We start from the raw sequence: 21,454 nt of genomic DNA, 5'->3' as shown, positions 1-21,454 counted from the left end.
ATAGTTAAAGTGTTTGAGTCTAAATATGGTATGTTAATTAATATAAGGTGCCAGTACTTTTTCAGTGGTTTAAAGAAAAAAATCAGACCTCCAAAAAGGAAAATGCTTTTTAACCAGGATTCTCACTGTAGGAGAGACTGTAAACCTAAGCCCTGTGATGTTAAGTGAATAAATATAAATGTAATGTAAAATAGCTTTAAAATAATAGTCTCTACATTTAGCGTGAACGTAATTCAGGCTTCCTGAACCAGACACGCAGGTGACATTTTCTTCTGTGTGTTGAAGGAAATGCTGGTGGTAAAAGCTGTTTCAGCCGCTGGCCTCGTTATACTCGCACGACAACAGCAATGATTCTTAATGTTCTTATTTGCATGCTTTTCAACAAGTTAGGTGAGTCAGTTATGATTTTCCTTCATCGTAACGATTGGTGTTTGATCTTCTGATGACTATAAAATGCCACTTTATCTTCAGTTTGTTACAGCTTGAATGATCTGTGACCGTATTTATCTCATGGCTTTAGGTGCACAAGATGTCCGCACAGTCAGTCAAGTGTCTGTCCAAGAAAGAAGTTCTATCATAATCCCTTGCTGGTATAATCATGCTTATGTAAATAATGTTAAATATCTGAGTTCTGGAGATCGCTGGACCTTTAGTAAATACGTTGAGTTCTCAGATGGGAGAGAGAAACATGAGACAGTTTGTGTTTCAGATAACAAAACTACTAATATTTTGACTATTAAAATGAGGAATATTCAGCAGAGCCAAAGTGGAACATACTGGTGTGGGATTGATGGACCTAAAAGATCCCATATTGGAGTTGGATTCAAATTAAAAGTCACAGCAGGTGAAGTTGACCAGATATAAGAAGCCTTTTTAATTGTCAATTACTTGTTTTGTTTTTTTTTAAACATGAATTAATATTGTTTTGTTTGTTCTTCCTCATATCTAGTCACTGCTGGTCTCTATGTTCGAGATCAGATGTTGGCTGGTTTTGAGGCCGGTAGCGTTACCGTCTCCTGCTATTATCATTTACCTAAAAAAACTGGTATACAATGGTGTAAGCTTGGGGGGGCCTGCGTGTTAGAGTCAGGCGGGCTCTTGGATGGGGCTTTAGTGGAGATCAGGAACGGTAACGGAGTAGTGAGCGTGAACATGAGCAGACTGAAGAAGGAGCACACGGGATGGTACTGGTGCTCAGTGAGGGATCTACAAATGCCTGTTCATATCACTGTATCGACAAGAGAAGAAACCACCATTACCACCTTCACCAGCACACACAAGACAACCTCAAGCCAGTCCACGTAAGATAACGTCACAACAGAATTACAGTTGTTTTTTGATTTGTCTGATCTCTGTTTAATCCCTCAGGTCAACCGGCACTATAAAACCCACAGGAAGCTTTACATCTGCTCAAACGCCTCGGTAAGAATCTGTTCATCTACTTTTGGAGTCATGAATGCATTTGTACAGTCTTATTGTATAGTTTGCCCAATAAAAAAGATTCCAACCAACAACCAATGCTCTACACGGTAGAGTTACCTTACTGTTGCTGTATAAACCTTGGTTAGTTGTTTTTCAAACCCCTGAATCAAGACCAGAATTTCTGTTAACCTAGTTTCAATCTACATCAGTCAAAATCTACATATCTGTCTGGCCTCTGTAACCTTCAGATTCTACCCTGGAGCCTTTAATTATATATTTCACAATTGTATTTCAATTGATAAAAGTTTTTAAGATGTTAATTTTAGTTAACTGAAAAAATTGTTGCTTCTTCTAAAAACCTTACACACATAAATATTATAATTCACTGTATTTTTAACATACTAATGTGCAATATTAATAAAATATAGTATAATACAATATTAAGGTCCAATTATTATTTTTGTGCGTCCACCTATTTCTGAAGGCGGAAGTCTCACCCAACTGAAACGGCGCTTTGAATTTTCGGTCTGTGGTGTTTCTAGTCAAATTTACATATTTTCTGTGCTGTTAATATAGCGTTAAACCTGCGCACGTTTTTATTAGGGCTGCATGATAAATCGCATGTGACTGTCATCTCGTCAGTAAAGCCGGTTCTGTGATTAGTAGTGAATCTCCATCACATGCTTTCAGATGGAGCAGCATTTAATACACAGAGCCGTAGATCAGTGACAAGCTACGTATGGCGGCAGGGGTGGATCTACCGGGGTGGCACGGGGTGGCAACTGCCACCCTAAGAAAAAGCTCTGCCACCCCAGAATTATCACAGAACAAAATATAAATCAAAGCAGTGTTTCATATGCTACTTTTCAGCAGCGGTGATGACGGTTTAAGGCAAAATAATGGCAAAAACACGTCTTTCAATAAACAGTTCACGATAGACGCGCACGCAGCGCGCCCAGTGTAGTCGTCTTCACTAACAAATGACTCTTATGAACCGGTTCTTTTTGAGTCAAAACACAAAGCGCCGCCCAGTTCATTAACGAATTGTTTTTACATTTGAAGAGTTCAGATGCAAAACCAGCTGACGTATTTCTTTAAAATGAGCATTTCTTTCTGGCTACTTTGTATAGGTTTCTATGTAAGTGCTGGTACTTCTGATTGGGCTGAGGCTGGAATTTAGTGAGTTTGAAGTAAAAGTATTTGATGGACGTGTACTATGTGTCAGGAGCATTCACTCACTATCATTATCTCATTTTTGACTGAGATGGCTTTTAGCTGGTTTTGCATCTGAGCTCTTCATTTGTTCGTAAGTCAGATATTACTGTTCTCGGCTAAGGCTACGTTCACACTTGGCGTCTTTTTTGACAAGAAAAAGTTGACAGCGGCGCTTTTTTAGTAAAAAAAGAATCTGGCAGCGTTGCAGCCGAGGGCGTTTTTTGTTGCTATAACAACAGCTGCAATCGTATGAATCTCGAGAAAAGGGGAAGCTCGCTCTGCGCTGGTGTTTTATTATTATTATTATTATTATTATTTTAGCATTTTTGCCCTTTACTTGATAGGGCAGTATTTAGACAGGAAGCAAAGTGGGAGAGAGAGAGAGAGGACGGGATCGGGAAAGATCTGCGAGCCGAGACTGGAAAAAGGGACGCTCGTTTGTTAACAAAAACCGACGCGCGGCTCCGATAGCCTTGCGGGCAGCGCGTCGGTTTTTAAAGTTAACGGGGAGGAGAATGTCAGTTAACAACAATAAAATAAAAGTCTATCAACCGGCACCGTCTCCATTTTTCTTGCTGTTCTTGTTGTTATGGAAACGACAGGTCTCGCTACTCCTTGTCATTGGTCAGCTGTGAAAAAGGCGCTTGACGTAGGGCGTTCTTTTCAGAAAAGTTGAACTTTTTTCAACTTGAAAAGACGCTCTGAGCTGCAGAAAAAGACGCCGGCGCTGGCGTTTAAAAAAAAGCGCTCATGACTTTTTTGAAAAGACGGTTTACTCCATAGAATTATAATGTAAAACAGACGCTGGCAGTTTGAAAAAAGACGCCAAGTGTGAACGTAGCCTAACTCGTCCTCTGAGAAATCTAATCCTGTCCGGATATGTCTGAGATTCATTGTTTGTGATCTGATTCTCCGACTGCTCGCTCCACTTTCATCATGGACATAGGCCTTTTTGCCAAATCTGACGGAACAATAACGTGAAATCAATAAGAAGATGCCGATCACGGAAACTGATAGCAGAGTTAGGTATTGCAGTTTTCTCGATTGTTAACAAATTCTTGTTGATTGGTTCAGCTGTCTCCTCTCTCCGTTGTTAGGATGCAGAGATTCTGATTGGTGTGTCATCAGTTTTGCTAATGTTTAACATTGTTAAACTTTCTGAGAAATGTGTCTTTGTTTTGAGAACTGAATGAATGGTTCGGGAAAATGTGCCAACTAAAATAAGTTACACAGAGCACATCAGATTATGGAAATATCACTACTCTATATGTACAGTAAACTGTAGCACCTGTTGTACAGCTATAAACGTGTGACTGTCAAATTTTGATCTCTAACCATTTTTTTTACAGTATGTGTACTGTGTTTTTGCTGAACTGAGAAATGACTGCCTAGAGATATAGTGTTGTGTCAGAAGACCAGGAAACTACTATGGTACTGTGTACTGTAATGAAATTTGGCCAAATGTGCAGAAAAATGTGTATTATTATTATTATTATTATTTTTTTTTCTCTGGACGGTATTGTGGCATACCAAGTTCATATACAATTCTTTGTTATTTGAACTTTTCTAGTGATGATTATCTACTGCAAGATTACTTTACAGCAGTAAAATGAAAATCATTTTTCCCCAAAAGTTAATTGCTGATTTATACATCTGTATCTGTTTTTGTTATAGTGTTATTGGTCTCGTGAGTGTTCACTGGCAGGAAAGTCATCAGAGCGTTTAAATTGTGTGTAAGCATTTAAGCACACCTGTGATAACTAGATTGAAAAGTTTGAAAGACAAATGTATGCTGGCTTGTCTTAAAGTCTTGTTTAAAAACATGAATAGTTTGGTCAGATAGGATATTCTGGGTGGTTGCAAGGCTCTTGCTATACAGTTGCTGGGGGTGTTGCTAGAGTACATGGATGATCGTGTGTTCTGGGTGATTACAGACTTTTCCACCTCTGTTAAGTATAGGAAATCAAACATTGTTTTCGAAACTGATCGGGTTTCAGTGCTTTCATATTATTGTATTTCTTTCTAATGTTAGGAAATTCAAACGTTTTTGTTGCTCTTAAACTAAAACGTGATTTAAGTAGCCTATGTAATTTTATTAGAACTTCATGTCTTCTTTAGTGATACAAGCTCAGAAATATTTATAATCTGTTGAAGCTTTTTATGTTGTGTAGTGACTTGGTTCCATGATGGATATTTGTAATGTTATTTATTTTTCATTTTAAACAGTATAGATGATTACCTAATGGTAATGCAATATTTGTGAACACAGCTGTGTATCTCAGACTATAAATCCCCTAAAACTATGCATGGGGGTGTCTTTCCTTTATTTTTTTATTGTTATATTTTTGTTTTAACATACACTGGTTATTGTACTTCGTTTTGCTATCTTTTTTTATGTATGTACAATCAAAGATGGATCTTTAATCGCTTTAATTCTGAGTGATATGTGGCTCTAAAGACTTCATATAAAAGATCACTGTTATGTCATATGTCAGATTTATGAAAATAATTGCAATAAATTCTCAGTTGGTATGCTGGCAATAATAAGTAACAGCTCCTATCAAATCATCAAATGCAAAAATAGATGTAAATGATGAAAGATATCATCATAGCACAATAAACGCTCTGATAGAATGGCTCTTTGAACATTTATTGTTTTGTTTTTTTAATCTGGTGTTCTAATTTTAGTTATTTGTTTCATGAAAACCACTAAACTCTTCTCTAAAACAGTGAATATACACTTATATGACAGTTAAAGGTAATTGCATTGTCTGCAAATAGAATATAATGTAGTGATGTTATATATAAACCCAAGTACATATTACCGCATGAACTTTAAGAATCATACTTTTTTGTTTGTTTGTTTCAATAAATCACTCAGAAGGGTTTGACCAAACAAATGAGGTTATTTACAAATCCAAATTTACAAAATTCACGATTATGAATGCGATATTGCGTAGCTTGCTTCCGCTCCATCTGAAAGCGTGTGATGGAGATTCACTACTAATCACAGAACCGGCTTTACTGACGAGATGTGCATGGCAATCACATGCCATTTATGGTGCAGCCATGATTTTTATGTTTGGTTTGTAACAGGGCTAGCTGTTACTTGTTTTTTCTACTCTCCTCTAGGAGGCGTTTGAAGGCTAAAACCCCAAGTAATTTAACCAGCTAGTAGAGTAGAAGAAGTTACATTTGTTTGGAAGAGGGAAGCATGGTATTACCCCAGCACCTATGCAAATTTCATTGGCGTCCTAATTGAGAAACTCTGTTTCCTGTTCAGTCATGAGGACGTTTTAAGTATTACTTTGTATGTGTCTGCATGAGCTGCAAAGGCTTTACTTTCATTGATATCAAGAAGTTTCTTCTCAGTGGATTGTTTGCGCTGTGTTGTCTTGTGGGTTATCAAATATCCGGAGTATCCTGTGGGCCCTTTTTTGTTTGGATTCCTTGAAAAGCATCTGAAGGGCTAATTGCTATTTTTTTTTTTTTGTGTGTGTGTGTGTGTGTGTGTGTGGGTCTTTTTTTTTTCTTCAACGGGACAGGATTTGGATATGTGAACACTGACTGGTGCAACTTTCGTTGCAGTTATTCCGTACTTAAAAGATGACATATCTACAAACCTGAACTGATCAGATAAGATTCATTGTCATTGCCTCTTTTTGCTTTTCTTTGCATTAATTCACATTATTAATCAAACCATCTGCGTGTATATAGATGTTACTGTATTGTTCTTCTGTCAATTAATTCTCATTCTTGTGTACATGTATTGGTTTATCTAAAATTCTATTCAAGTTGTAGGAAGGTATCAAAACTGAATTGCAGTCTTTAGTTTGTGACAACAGCATTGGGGAATGCAGATTTTCTTTTAAGTGCTGTAACATTGGTAGCCGGTGGCCCCTCCTAATTTTCACATATACGTGCCTCTTTAGTGGACAGTGGTTATAAGTTGTCAGTCAATATTTTTACCCCATTTTAACATGGATTTCTGGACTCCAGAACATGAAAGCACCCAAATGGAAGTTAGAATCCATCATGGTACCACTCATCGGTTCATCAGGAAAAAGGTGGATATACAGAAAAAAAAAAAACAGCTGTATGAGAATGAATTGAAAGCACATTTCTCTCCGGTTCTTGATGCAGTTCCAGTGAGAGACGGTCGTTATTGTGGCTGATGGTTCTGGTCGTGTTCACTGTGAGCTGTGGTGCAGTCATGATGATCACGCTGTGCAAAATCAGTGAGTCATTCAGACAGTTAACATGTATACATTACTTCAATTGTGAAATGATCAATTCATAATCTCGCTTTTTTTACAACAACAAATGAACAGAGCGAGTGCTGCCTAGAAGTACCAGCCTAAGGAATCTCCAAGTAAATGAGTTTTTTTTTACTATCTTTCACCATAACTAAGTATTTTATTGCCTTCTTTTATTTACCCTAAAGAGTGGCACCTGGCTAAAGATGAATTCTGCATAATACTGCATATTTTGCATCAATATTATGAGGTGCATTGATATTCAGTGTATCTGACCGGGGTTGTATTAATGTTTGCTGCAGGCAGCTTCCAGAAATGTAGAAGTCATCTACTCCACAGTCTCAGTAGGAAACATTTATGAGGTAAACACACTATTTGCTCTTGCAACCAACTTTTAAATCAATAGTCAGGTTAGACGCCATATTGAAACTTACTTGGATGAAAGTGAGGCTGTGAGGGACTGCAGTGTTTACAGCATTCATCTCCCTCACAGCCTCATTTTTACTCCTGTCAAATATTAAATTAGTATTACCCTGATTATATCAACATATTGTCTCTCCTTTTCTAGACTGACTCATCATTGGACTCATCATTGGACTGAAATAATAATGAATGAAATAAAGAGTGCATCTGCTAAGCATAAGCGTTTATGTATGTTTACGAAGATCCTTCTATTATCTATTGAAACTCACAATGATATTTAAAATATCAGTAAGCTTAAAATATATAATATCATCAGTTATTGGGTACTCTCAATCGGGAGGTGGTTGTCCCAAACCCCTAAATTTCAGCTTATGAAAATGATATTGAAATATTTTTTTGTATTTTTTTTCCATTGTTGTTTTTAAAAGTATCTTTTTGATTCTTTTAAAAAGTGAAGTTATAGATATATTTTGTAGATAAGTTGTTTATATTTCCTTTCTAAATAATATAAAACTTTCTGTAAAAAAGGGGGAAAAAATGTCACTACTGAAACAGTGTACAGTTTTAGTCCATTGACTGAATTTTTACTACACCACTATATTTATGTAGGAAACATTCATGTGTCCCCCTCTCTCATGGTTACATGGTGTCAGTAGAAAGACCTCATCGTTTTGAGGAAAATGTGTTCAAATATCCGAAAATCTGTGTGTAACTTTAAGAAACGTCACTGCCGAACACCATTTTTGTGCAGTTAAGCACACTGTATTGGGAGTTATTCCATAACATTTTTATACATTATACTGTATAAACAATATAATGTATAAATGTATACATTAACTGTTCAGAACTGTGATGGCTAACCATGTGCTGATTAACATCTTTGAGCTAGCTTCAAAAGTATCTTGGGATGTTTTGTCAAAAATAAAGTATATTGAATTATCAACTAGGATGTGATGATGGTGTTTGGTTCAATGTATATTCAAACTAATGAATCCTTAACTTCTAAATCAGTATGATCAAGTTTTTATGAAGAAAAACTGGATTCAGCATACAACAAATCTCATAAATAACACTTGAAATATTGTTAACAATGTGATTGTTATTGATTTACCTCTGAAAAAAATATATTTACGAAGTAGATGTAGGCTCAGTCTTAATAGGTCAATATGGCCCTTCTTCTGAAATTATATATTTCTGTGTTTCGGTAGTGACAAATTTTGCAGAAAGGACAAATATTCCAAACCTTTCTGAAAATACAATATGATGATTAACTGCACAATTACTAGAAATGTGTACCTTGGATATTATACAATTTGCACACATGCTAATTTTTTTTTGGAAAAAGACGCATTGTTGACTTTGCACCAATTATACATATATGGGTAGTTGACAAATAGCCAGAAAAAATGCTTTTAAAAGACCATTTTTGAAGAAGAAATGCATAAATTTATGTAGTGTAAAGTCTGAAAGTCTGATCTTTGAGAAAATATAAAGGGTCACTAACTTTCAATTATTTTATTGTTTTTTTACTGTTTTTACCAAACTGTACAATAAATTTGTCATATGGAGTGACATAGCAATAACTAAGAAAAAAATCTCTTAATAATATACAAATGGAGATATTTATCTTCATTGTTAGACACTTATTTTCATATAGTGTTATTTATTTAATATGAAAATAAAATTAGCATCATTTTTTTCCCCATGACTTGTTGGACAATATCAAGACAAACTTTTGGCAACTTTGCTGTCGTCCATTCAAAACTGCTGAAAATTAAACCATTTTAAAAGTGATATCTTCTATATTTCCGTGTTCTCTCTCTTCCACTAATTTCTCTCCCTCAATTCTTTGTGTTTCAAAAACAAAGTATCACATTTTAAACTTATTTTCAAGACACTTTATAACAGTACAATTTTGTGCAAAAACATCAGAGAGTAGTTTAATGTAATCACTGCATTTAAGAACACTGACAATGATTTTAAAAAGGATAAAAAGGAGTTACACAAATCTTATTTAATCATTTAAATTGCTTTTTTAAGAGACCTTGTTCTGTGGTGTGACAGTACAGGAGTCACACCAGAGGACATTTTAGACCTTTGTGTCACTGAATGACCTTTCTGTTCTCAGCTAACCTGTCATTAGCGGTTTGCGAGACACATTCGCATAATTTTTCATGATTATGTAGTTTAACATACAGTTTTTAATTTAAAAATATATATAATTTAGGGGTGTCACACCAAAGGACATCAAAACGTGACACTTTTGTAGAGGTTCCAAATAGTTACACGTTTGAACAATTCTGAGACAAAAATTGACCATGTGCAGATGACATGAGCTTCAGTAACATGCCCATGAATGGGGTCCTTCAACTAATTCAAGTTTTCTCTGGAACTGGATGCGGTGTCACACCATAGGACATGGATTTCAGAGACGAAATGTATCAAGATCATACACTTTCAGAAATATATAGAAAAAAAAAATGATTTTTAAAAAAATTTACTAAAACGGACACTTGTACAATTATGCCAGAGGTATTTATTTACATGTTTATGCTTTTCTTTTTAATTCGTAAAAGTTGTACAATTTTGACATTTGGTTTAAAAAGGTAAAAAAAAATATGTACATATACATATGTATGTATGTATATGTATATATGTATATATATTTACTCACCTGTTTTGGAAAAGTTCATATCATGTAAAAGTGTTGTTTAAGGTGGTTAGTTTTTTCTCGTCTGGTCTAAAGCACTGGTGTTTTTAATAGTCATCTTCCTGTTTGGTTGACAGTATCTCATTTTTAGTTCAGTTTCCCCGATCGCTTCATGAACACGCCGTAAGTGGGTTAACTGTAGTGAGATGCCATAGCCTAAACAGGAAGTGAATGTTAGTTCTCAAAAAAAAAAACACCACCACAGACGGCAATAGAGTGACCAGTGGAGAGGCTAGTCGAGCGCTGGACTATTGAGGCCAAACCAAGCCAATGCAGTCTAGAAAATACACTAATTATAGGCTCCCTTGAGTTACATAAGGTGAAGGGCCAGTTTTGAAGATTTTGAGTAATGAAATTATGAGTTAGTTTGTTAAAGATCAGCTATAGATCATTTTCTGGCTGAAACCTGATGCTGGATTGAAACTTGCATGAGGAACAATAACAGGATGGGAAACTGTTTTTTGTCTACACATCATAATTGTTTTCTGTCACTGGAATGAATTTAAAAAGATATTTCCCCCTTAAGTGTCGTGTCTAATTATTTCAAGCTCATAGAAAGGCAGTTTTATCTACAGTACTGTTTGGTCTAAATGCAGTTTGGTGTGAACTTTGGTCAGGTCTGCAGGAGGTCGCATCATGTTTCTGTTCTCACAGAATACAGCAGGAAAGAAGGTACAGAGACAGCAGCGCATGCAAATAACATCAGATTCAACAATGTAGTCTTTCTTTGTATTTTTTTTTTGTTCCATTATCTTAACATTCAGCATGAAATGTACTTTGTGGAGATGATGTGACGTGCATGATATGTTTGCATATTAAATGCAGTGACACAAGTGCTGTGCCCTCAAATTTGGTGAAAAATATATAGTCATACTACGATCAGCTCATTCTCACTCTGCCACAATGATGATGGAGACTCTGCTGCTGCTGTTCCTCCTCACACACGCTTCAGGTATGAAAAACACTCAATTCTGCTGTTTCTCACACTGTACTGAGGAAAATTTAGGAATACGTACTGATACATTATAAATACGGAACAGATTGTCCTATAATTTAGTTGTTGTGCAACTGAAATACAAATGAAAAGTTGAAAATGTTTTTATATGATCTTTGCATAGAACTAGCAGTGTTAATATTTAATGGTCACCGTATCTCTTTTTATCTACTGTAACTGAGTTTTCAGCTGAAACCAAACAGGTGCATCTTTAACTGCGATGTCAAGAGTTAGATATTTGATCTAATGAGGCACGAGGCTCTGTTTTGGTTATTTAACCGCGTATGATTCATCAGCATATATATTCTGTTTAATGGCGTGTGTGTGATAGACCACAGACATGTATTTCTTTAGAAACATTTCAGCAGTTATGGCCTGTTTCTGTCAGTTGCTTAAAATGGCATAATGCCAATGATTCATTCAGTGTTATTCACACTTTTGAGTCTGTTCTGTTGAGTGAATTGGCCAAATGGGATCACCGAATGATCTGCACTGAATTCATGGTGAATCAGTTTCAGCAGATTCTCAGCATCTGAATGTTTTAACAAAGAACAAACAGCACAGGATCTATAAATAATTAGATTTTTAATTTGAAGAATGAGTGATATTGAATGAGTTTTAGTCGTGTAATGCTTTGGCACAGATGCCATTTTACATATGATCTTGTACCGTTAGATGCAGTAGTACAGTAAGGATGGCAGTATGCTTATGTATATGGAGAAACATGGTGTTGTAGGTCTATCCATGTGTGGATGTTGTGTTAAGATGGTGTGGGGATGCATGACTGTTCAGCAGACTGGGATTTTTATACATGTTCTTGTTGTATATTTTGTAATATTTGCCATTTGTCCATATGCCCATTTTTAGAATGAGGTTTTCTACATGTGGCTCTTTTCAGGCGTTTGATAAAATTCTGCGGGTGCCTTTGATAAATAAGAAATTTATTTCAAAACGTTTCATGTTGCATGTACATATTCATTTCTCTCTGAAGTGTAAACGCTGTGTCTCTGTAACACTATCAAACCATTGCTTCATCTGATAAGTCATTATTTTTTCCCCTTTCAGTTTAATACAGTTAATGATTAGGAATAACCCCTTGTCGTTTTCAAGGGGGTCACAACATACAGTGTTACTGTAAAACAATCATATATCAATACATCAACAATACTTCAACAAATCACCTCCTCCTCCCCCTGTGAAGTGGAGTAATGCGTATGCATTTGCTGATGGTTTTGCAGAAATACTTTACCCAAAAAATGAAAATTTGCTAAACATTTACCTTAGTCCATCCAAGATTAGGATGAATTTATTTCTTCATCAGATTTGTAGAAATGTGTCATTCCATCACTGTCTCACCAATGGATGCAGTGAATGGGTGCCGTCAGAATGAGAGTCCAAACAGCTGATAAAAACATCACAATAATCCACACCACTCCAGTCCATCAGTTCACATCTTGAGAAGACAAAAGCTGAAACAAATCCATCAAGGTGTTTTTTACTAAAATACAATGAGTCCATAATAACACTTACTCTAGTGAAAAAGTGGTCTGGTCTGAATCAGGAGAGAAATCTGCACAGATCAAGCACCATTTACAAGCTAAAACAGCTCTAAACACATATGTGGCTGGATTTTGATGTGAGAGACAACAGGAGACAGCCTTTTACACTGGAGGAAGTGTAATTATGGATTATGGATTTAATTTAAAGCGTCTTAATGATGGGTTTATTTCAGCTTTTGTCTTCTCAAGATGTGAACTGATGGACTGGAGTGGTGTGGATTACTTGTGGATTATTGTGATGTTTTTATCAGCTGTTTGGACTCTTATTCTGACGGCACCCATTCACTGCAGAGCATCCATTCCACTCATCTAGAGCTCGGTTGGCCTGAGGGTGAGCACATTTTCAGTTTTAGGTGAACTGTTCTTTTAATGGTATGCTTTAATACGATCTTTAGTGAAATCATTAGTCTTATTGTTTTAAAGATACTAATTCTTAATTTTAGGATTTCTTAATGTAAATAAAATTAATATTTAGGTCACAACTCCCAGCCGTTAGCAAACTAAATCTGCTGTAGAATGGTGAGCTATTTAAGCTGAGCTGTTTAAGGGAAGTGGAAGGACACCTCTCATCAGCGCTTTCCTGTGCGGCTTCTGCTAGGGCTCTTCTACTGCGAGTAGCAGGCTTCGAACTTCATGCTTTGGCACTGTTCTTCCTGAAGGTTCACAATGAACGCCAGGACATGGCGCGCCCCCTAATCAGCATACGTTCATTCCTCCAATTCAGCCCCATTGAAGGCACCTCTGGAAGAGGTGGTCACTACGCAGCCCTAAAAACCTTCCTTGCAGTCATGGTACCATGTCCTGGTCTATTCAGGCAACATGACAGTGTTAGCCTTTATAAATCACCAAGGCAGGTCACGCTCCCTTTACAGGATGGTGAGATGACTCCTTCTATGGGCACAATGCAACTTATTCCCACTAAGGGCAGTTTGCATGCTGGGCAGACTGAATCAAGGAGAGTAGAGAATACACACCCAAGTGGTTCAAACAATTTGGTCTGTCTTTGGGAGGGCAGAGGTATACCTCTTGAACTCATATGACAACAAGGAGCAAGATGCTCTGGCCCGTGAATGACCCAGTGCTCGTCTTTATGCCTTCCCTTCGATTACCCTGTTTCCTCAGGTCATTAGACAGGTCAGGGAAGTCAGGTACTCGGTGCTCCTGGTGGCCTCACTCTGGAGGAATCAGATGTGGTTCCCCGAGTTCATCAAGCTGCTATCAGCAACTCCTTGCCCAATTCCATTAAGGAAGGACCTTCTCAGTATCAGTGGTCAGTATTTCTGACTGGTGTGCAGCGTGGAAAGAGGAGCCGTCCTAACCTTTCTGCAAAAACTGCTGTGTAAGGGGTGTTCCTCTTCCACGCTCAAAGTATTTGAGGCAGCCATCACGGTGAATAACACTCAAGAGGCTAGTCTGTTAGTCGCTTAAGACTGCCCTCCTTCTGCTTTCAGCAAGTGGATGATTTACAAGCACTGTCAGTCAGTCCTTAATGCCTTGAGTTTGGGGTAAACCAAGACACAGCGATGTGCCTAAGGTGCTCTCCATTCTGTTCAGAGCACATGTCATTACCCTTCTAGCTTTTCCTAAATCAGAAGATGAGCAGAGACCTAATTTACCGTGCCCAGTTAGGCCTAAATTGCCTAAATTGGATCGTACTGCATTGTAATGGGGTGAATTGTATTGCATCGCATCGCTAGCTGCTTCTTATGTATCTTGAATGTATTGCATTGAGATTTGTATCTGGCATTCAGAGCAGCTCTTTGTATGTTTCGGAGGTTGCTCTAAAGTGCTGCCAGTTAGAAAGCAGAGACCATCCTGCAGGATAGTTCACACTATAGCCCTGGCTTATGCCTAAGTGGGCTTACAGTGTTCTGTTGAAGTGAGGGCCCACTTCACCAGAGGAATGGCCTCTTCCTTTGTTTTTGTGAACCTTCAATCAAGCAGATTTTTTTCTGAACTCTTTCTGGGATCTGCATCTTGACAAATTCTGTCTCTGATCTCTGCAGGCCGTTCTTTTGACCTCAGGGCTTAGTTTTTGCTCTTTTGCTGCGGTTTTCAGCTGTTAGACCTTTCATTGAGGGCTGTGTGCTTTAGATCTAGATTATACCTATTCATTTGAATATGCCACAGGTTAAATCAATGTACGCTCATTGGAAATATGTGCCTCTATATATATTTCTGTAAAACTGAAAACTTTCTTTTCACACAAAGTATGATTTGCACACAGTTTAGATTAATAACACCTAATTTTCACACAATTACTAGTAGAATATTATATTATTATACAATTTTAACATCCTACGCAATTTGAAAACTGATACTTCGTCACATATACAGCTTCATATGCACAAGTTTTCTAATTCAGTAGGTTTGCTCGGTAGCTCACACGATACGGCGCTGTGCTAAAGAGCTTCAGTACAAACCCTGTGAAACTTTGGTTCAACAAAACAGCTCAAATCTGCATAAGGAAGTTAAAATAGCACGGCTGCATCAACAAATGTGTTTTTATATCAGTTTTGCATTTGTTAACACAATCGGATAGGGTTAGGGTTGGGTTTGTTGTAGCGTAGCACTAATAACTAAGGGTAGAATTACAGATATACAAGCCTTTCTAACAGAGAAACTGGAAGTTTTTGTGTATGTCTTATGAAAACACTGTGTGGTTAAGAAATTGACATTACTTTTTACCTATATATGCATTTCTACTCAGCTTTTTCAAAAATCTTTATATCATGTGTTGTTTAAGGTGGTTAGTTTCCACGTCTGGTCTAAAGCACTGGCGTTTTTAATAGTCATCTTCCTGTTTGGTTGACAGTATTTCATTTTTAGTTCAAACTCCCTGATCGCTTCATGAATACGCCGTAAGTGGGTTAACTGTAGTGAGATGCCATGGCCTAAACAGGAAGTGAATGTTAGTTCTCAAAAAAACACCACCACAGACGGCAATAGAGTGACCAAAAGAGAGGCTAGTCGAGTGCTGGACTATTGAGGCCAAACCAAGCCAATGCAGTCTAGAAAATACAACCAAGACCTAATTATAGGCATGTTAAGTGAAGGGCCAGTTTTGAAGATTTTGAGTTATGAAATTATGAGTTAGTAACATGGGCATCGCTAGGCCATTTTTAGGGGGGGTAGGCCCCCCTAAACTGACTACTCAGCCCCCCTAAAATTTTGCGATTAGCTCCATAAACTGTACACAAATTCGTGATCGCCTCAGTCCCCTTTAAATTTCATTTGAAAATTGCGGCAGACTTTGATCGGCTCCTCCCCGTCTTTCAGCGCGTCTTCAATCCGCAGACCGCGGTGGCGCAGAGCGAGAAAACAGAGTTGTGTGTTTATCGATAGATTGTTATAATATCTGCATCTGTGCAGTTTAAATACAGTTTACAAAATATCATGGGGGAGCAATCGCTTCCCCCATCTACTGTAGCCTAAGCCTTCGCTGCATTCACCCCTCATCACACCACAGCTGTTTCCTCGAGCGAAAATGAAGCACATATTAAATGCATGCTTTATAAAACAATCATGTTGCCATTTTCATTTGGAAATTTAACTTTCAATATAATACATATTCCAGTGCATGTGGCAAAGAGGTTTGCATACTTGAGCTAAGGAAAAAGAGTTGTAGAAATGCAGACAGAAAAATTTTTAGCAAAACAGGTGTCTGTGTGAGATGGTGAAGACCTGTAGGCTTATTCAGTACTCAAATGTTATACCTATCTATACAGTACAGTGGAATACTGCAATAAGTGTAGTATACCACCCTTGTTCGTCAAACATTTTTTTATTTTATTTATACATTTATTATTATTATTTTATAATTATGTACTTATTGGGGGCTGAGCCCCTCTAAAATGAAAATCCTAGAATCGCCCCTGGTTAGTAATAAATAATGAAAATGTGGAGTAAGAGTTCAGATGAATGTTTGAAACATGTTAAAAAGCAGCTGTTGATCATTTTCTGGTGGAAACCTGATGCTGGATTGAAAGTTGCATGAGGAACAATAATGGGATGATAAACTGGTTTATGGCTTTATGTCATAATTGTTTTCTGTCACTGGAATGAATTTAAAAAGATATTTCCCCCTTAAGTGTCGTGTCTAATTATTTCAAGCTCATAGAAAGGCAGTTTTATGTAAATGCAGGGCTGTTTGATGTAAATGAGGTTTGGTGTGAACTTTGGTCAGGTCTGCAGGAAGTCGCATCATGTTTCCATTCTCACAGACGCCGCTTTATCACCAGCATCTTTACCAGTGTGGGTTACTGTTATACAGCAGGAATGAGGTACAGAGATCAGAATCAGATATAACTGTACAGTTTTTATATTGTATTTTTTTTTTTTTTTCATCCATTAACTGAACATTCAGCATTAAAATATTAGCTATTATGATGTGCATTGTGGAGATGATGTGACGTGCATGATATGTTTGCATATTAAATGCAGTGACACAAGTGCTGTGCTCTCGAATGTGGTGAAAAATATATAGTCATACTACGATCAGCTCATTCTCACTCTGCCACAATGATGATGGAGACTCTGCTGCTGCTGTTCCTCCTCACACACGCTTCAGGTATGAAAAACACTCAATTCTGTTGTTTTCTCCCATTCTATTAAGCACATTTTGGGAATATGTACTGATATAACTGTTGAACAGATTGCACTGTAATTAAGTTGTTGTGCAACTGCAATACAAATGAAAAGTTGAAAATGTTTTTATATGATCTTTGCATAGAACTAGCAGTGTTAATATTTAATGGTCACCGTATCTCTTTTTATCTACTGTAACTGAGTTTTCTGCTGAAACCAAACATGTGCATCTTAACTAAGGTGTCAAGAATTAGATATTTTGCCTAATATGGCACGAGGTTCTATTTTGTTTATTTCATCACTGTATGATTCATCAGCATATATATTCTATTTAATGGTGTGTGTGTGATGGACCACAGACATGTATTTCTTCAGAAGCATTTCAGCAGTTATGTTGATGAAGCCCATTTCTGTCAGTTGTTTAAAATGGCATAATGCCAAGGATTAATTTACTATTTATTCACACTTTTGAGTCTGTTCTGTTGAGTGAATTGGCCAAATGGGATCACAGAATGATCTGAAGTTTGATTCATTTATGGTAATCAGTTGCAGCGGATTCTCAGTTAGTAAAACAGAATCTAGGTGTTTTAACAAAGAACACACAGCACAGGATCTACAGTTAATGTGATGAATGATTAAATGAATTTGAATGATATTTAGTCATGTAATGCTTCGGCACAGATGCCATTTTCCATATTGTGTACTGTTAGATGCAGCAGTATAAAACGAATGGCAATTCTTAAGTATAAAAATGATCACATGAGAGCTCATGCATATATAGAAACAATGCGTTGTAGGTCTATCCACAGGTGTTTATTTTGTTGAGATGGTCTGGGGATGCATGTATGTTGAGGGGACTGGGAATGTTGCACATGTTCTGGTGTATGTATGGTTTCAGATAAAATTCTGCAGGTGCCCTTGATAATAAAGGTGGTGTACACAGCCACCTTATAATGATTAAAATCCACTCCGTGTTTTTTTTTTTTTTAATCCTTATAAACCATCACCTCTTTTTCAAATCAAGCCAGCAAGCAGTAGACAAGAATATCTTCTATGTGACTGAGGTGTTTTGTTGTTGGATGTGATAATAAACATAGCAGTCGTCATTCACTCCCGACATCTGAGCTGCTGAAGACGTAGTGGGTGACTTTTGTTTGTGAAGAGAATGAGTCTCCCGATCTACGTAAATGTGTCTATGTTCGTGCGATTCATTGGAGATCTAGCTTCACCTACAAAAGTAGTGAGTATAAGGGGTTTTTATGAATTTTTGCAAATCGTCTTTCCTAATAATTTGCTAGTTAAGTTAGTCCTAGTAAGTGTCATGGCTAAAGTAAACAGACCAGCTCATCAACCCAAAGAAGAGAGGGGCAGGATGAGCAGAGCTCATTAGCATTTAAAGGGACATGCACCGAAATTGCTCGCTGTAAACTGAGCTGATTTTGACAAGGTAAAAAGAGTGTTGCTTTACACTACCACTTAGAAATTTTAACCAAGGTATATATTCTACACATATCAACTTGTGGAAAATGAGCATCTGATGACCCATATGAAATGATAAATGTGTTATGAGCATGTTATAGTCAGATAGGACAGCACTAATGCCTACCTGATCTCATGATGAAAACGTACCTGTAGAAACTTTTTTGCAAGATGCGAAATACGTACCAATAAGTCCACATCACTACAGTTTTCAACAGAAATGAACACTGGGGGTGGTAAAACAGTGAAAGTAATTGTTTTCATCCATAGATATGATTATATAGCCTCATATGAATCCACAATGAAAGGGCTGAAAGATGTGAGATTGAAAAACAAGCCAAAACGGCATGCTTGCGATTGCGTGTTTGTCACATTCGCTTTTGTTCATGCACTTTATTTTAAAACGTCACAGAGCATTAGAGATATATAACGCCACTCAACCGACATTTCAAATCAGAACTGCAGTGACGCGTAGAAAACCAACGTCACATAAAACGTGCATATGTACGTTCGACAAGCCTAAACTGAGACACAGTCATCTTCATTACAAGTGACTAACTTGTCTCTCCAGTGCTGATGCTTGTCTCTCTCTTATTGTGGTCTTTGATCTCAAAATTTGCTGATGATGAATAAAATTCAGCGCATTTCTGTTGCTTTTGTTGATGTGAACGTTATTAAATCTGTATATAGCGCAGGAATTGATGATCAGATTGATAGAGACACATGGACAAGTGTAAATGGAACTATTTTAACAAATCAGATTGCTGTCTCATCAGAGAAAAAACATGAAGTGACCAGGTGTTCATCGGATTTGTAGAAATGTGTTACTTGCTCACCAATGGATCCTCTGCAGTGAATGGGTGCCGTCAGAACGAGAGTCCAAACAGCTGATAAAAACATTTACAATAATCCACAAGTAATCCACACCACTCCAGTCCATCAGTTCACATTTTGAGAAGACAAAAGCTGAAATAAACCCAATTTATTTAAATTAAATCCATAATCCATAATTACACTTCCTCCAGTGTAAAAGTCTGTCTCCTGTTGTCTCTCACATTGTCTTGTAAACTGTCTTGATCTGTGCAGATTTCTTTCCTGATTCAGACCAGACCACTTTTTCACTTTTTTTTTTTTTTAGTTAAATTATTAACTTTATTGTTGTTTATTATGTAACTTTTTCTCTCACAGGAACTCAAGACATCCATACAGTCAAGAAAATACTTGTTCAAAAACAACAGACGATCACAATCCCATGTTCATATGATCAGAAATACACCAATTACCCAAAATACATGAGTTCTGGAGCTGACTGGCTCTTCAGTCATAACGTTTCACACAGCAGACTGTCTATCGTGGATAATCACAAAGAACACTTTTTCACGGCGACACTGAGAGAAGCTGAAGTGAGTGACACTGGCACATACTGGTGTGGTTTTTCCTTGCCTGGATATGATGACGGCACAAGTTTTTACCTGCAGGTCACAGAAGGTATCATTTATTCTGTGTAGCATATTCCAGAATGAGCAAATGACTTCGTCTCTGACCTTTTCTCTCAAATGTCTAGCTGAAGCAGGTCTCAGTGTCTCCAGTCAGAATGTGTCAGGTTATGAGGGAGGTAACGTCACCATCCGCTGCCACGGGGCTTCACACTGGTGTACGATCGGGGGATCTTGTGTTGGGGGAGATGGAGTATTTCCAGAGAGAACCGCAGTGAGCGATGATGGTGGTGTTCTGAACGTGACGCTGTGGCCGCTGCAGAAAGAGGACAGCGGATGGTACTACTGCTCTAATGATGTTTCACAGATGCCCGTTTATGTTACTGTGATGGAGGCCCAAGATTTTACACAGTTCACAACTAACAGCTCTCAAAGCAACACATCACTCCAGGCAGACAGGTCAGTTCATGTCCTCGTTGAATCAGAGCATCAGCGGTGGACTGACCTCAACTCGTCAAGCTTTCATTGGTTTTTATTGTGTGACTGCTTTCAGCTGGGCCCTGTGGCTGCTCGTTCTGGCAGCGCTGCTGCCCATTTCTGTCTGCGGTGCTGTGATGCTGATCAAAGCAAAAAACAAAAGAAGTGAGTGATTCAATGATTTGACTAGCAAGACAAAGCAGTGACAGCATTTGTACAGTATTACATGTGTGTGTGTGTGTCTGCAGAACAAAGAGCTGAAAGCTTCAATCTTTATGAAGGCATGAACAAACAACAACTGCCTAAAGTAGGTGAAACACAGCTTTCACATTCACAATACTTTCAGCTTTTGATCATTGCTTTTATTATTACCCATATTATTTGTTTTATTTTTATAGGGAACTGGGAAAAACAGCGAGGTTATGTGTGACAATCTCTATGAGATTATGAATGGAATTAAACAAAACAATCAGGTACCTTTTATTACATTTGTGACATTCACAAACTTCAAACGCTTGTTGTTATTAAATTATTTGTATATTTGTTTTACTTTTTTTTAGGGAAATGTTAAAAGCAATGAAGTTGGATGTGAGGATCTCTATGAAATCATGACTGTAAATAAGGGAAACACTCAGGTACTTTTAGTTATGCATTTATTTTTATAGGGATTTTATATCTTTCTGATAATGTGTTAATATGGGTTCATGTCAGTCTAACTGTATTGTTTGTTTTGTTTTGTGTGTGTTGTTGTGTTAGCAGACTGCAACAGAAAATAAAAGCATCTATGCATCTATGGTCAGAAAAGTGAAAACGTGAGCAGATAAACAGGCTCAGGCTTTTGCTCACGTTTATCCTCTCCGTTAATCAGAGTAATGCAGTTATTTATCAGACCAGAT

At 37.3% G+C, this 21,454-nt stretch overlaps 1 protein-coding gene across 1 annotated transcript; it reads left to right on the top strand.

Moving 5' to 3' along the window:
- Positions 1-294: 294 nt before the first annotated feature.
- Positions 295-21,423, top strand: LOC127155614 (uncharacterized). The gene is made up of 15 exons (XM_051097949.1): positions 295-390; positions 521-844; positions 950-1,301; positions 1,369-1,422; positions 13,178-13,370; positions 13,702-13,849; positions 16,766-16,862; positions 17,025-17,149; positions 19,834-20,133; positions 20,210-20,540; positions 20,635-20,723; positions 20,807-20,865; positions 20,957-21,031; positions 21,119-21,193; positions 21,315-21,423. Exons 1-15 carry the CDS (start codon positions 348-350, stop codon positions 21,372-21,374), a joined length of 2,325 nt encoding a protein of 774 aa, XP_050953906.1. The 5' UTR covers positions 295-347; the 3' UTR covers positions 21,375-21,423.
- Positions 21,424-21,454: the final 31 nt, after the last annotated feature.

The sequence above is a fragment of the Labeo rohita genome, chromosome 24 (assembly GCF_022985175.1).
Source record: "Labeo rohita strain BAU-BD-2019 chromosome 24, IGBB_LRoh.1.0, whole genome shotgun sequence".
Taxonomy (NCBI): Eukaryota; Metazoa; Chordata; class Actinopteri; order Cypriniformes; family Cyprinidae; genus Labeo; species Labeo rohita.
The sequence above is the reverse complement of the archived record's forward strand: the minus strand, read 5'-3'. Positions and strand labels throughout refer to the sequence as shown.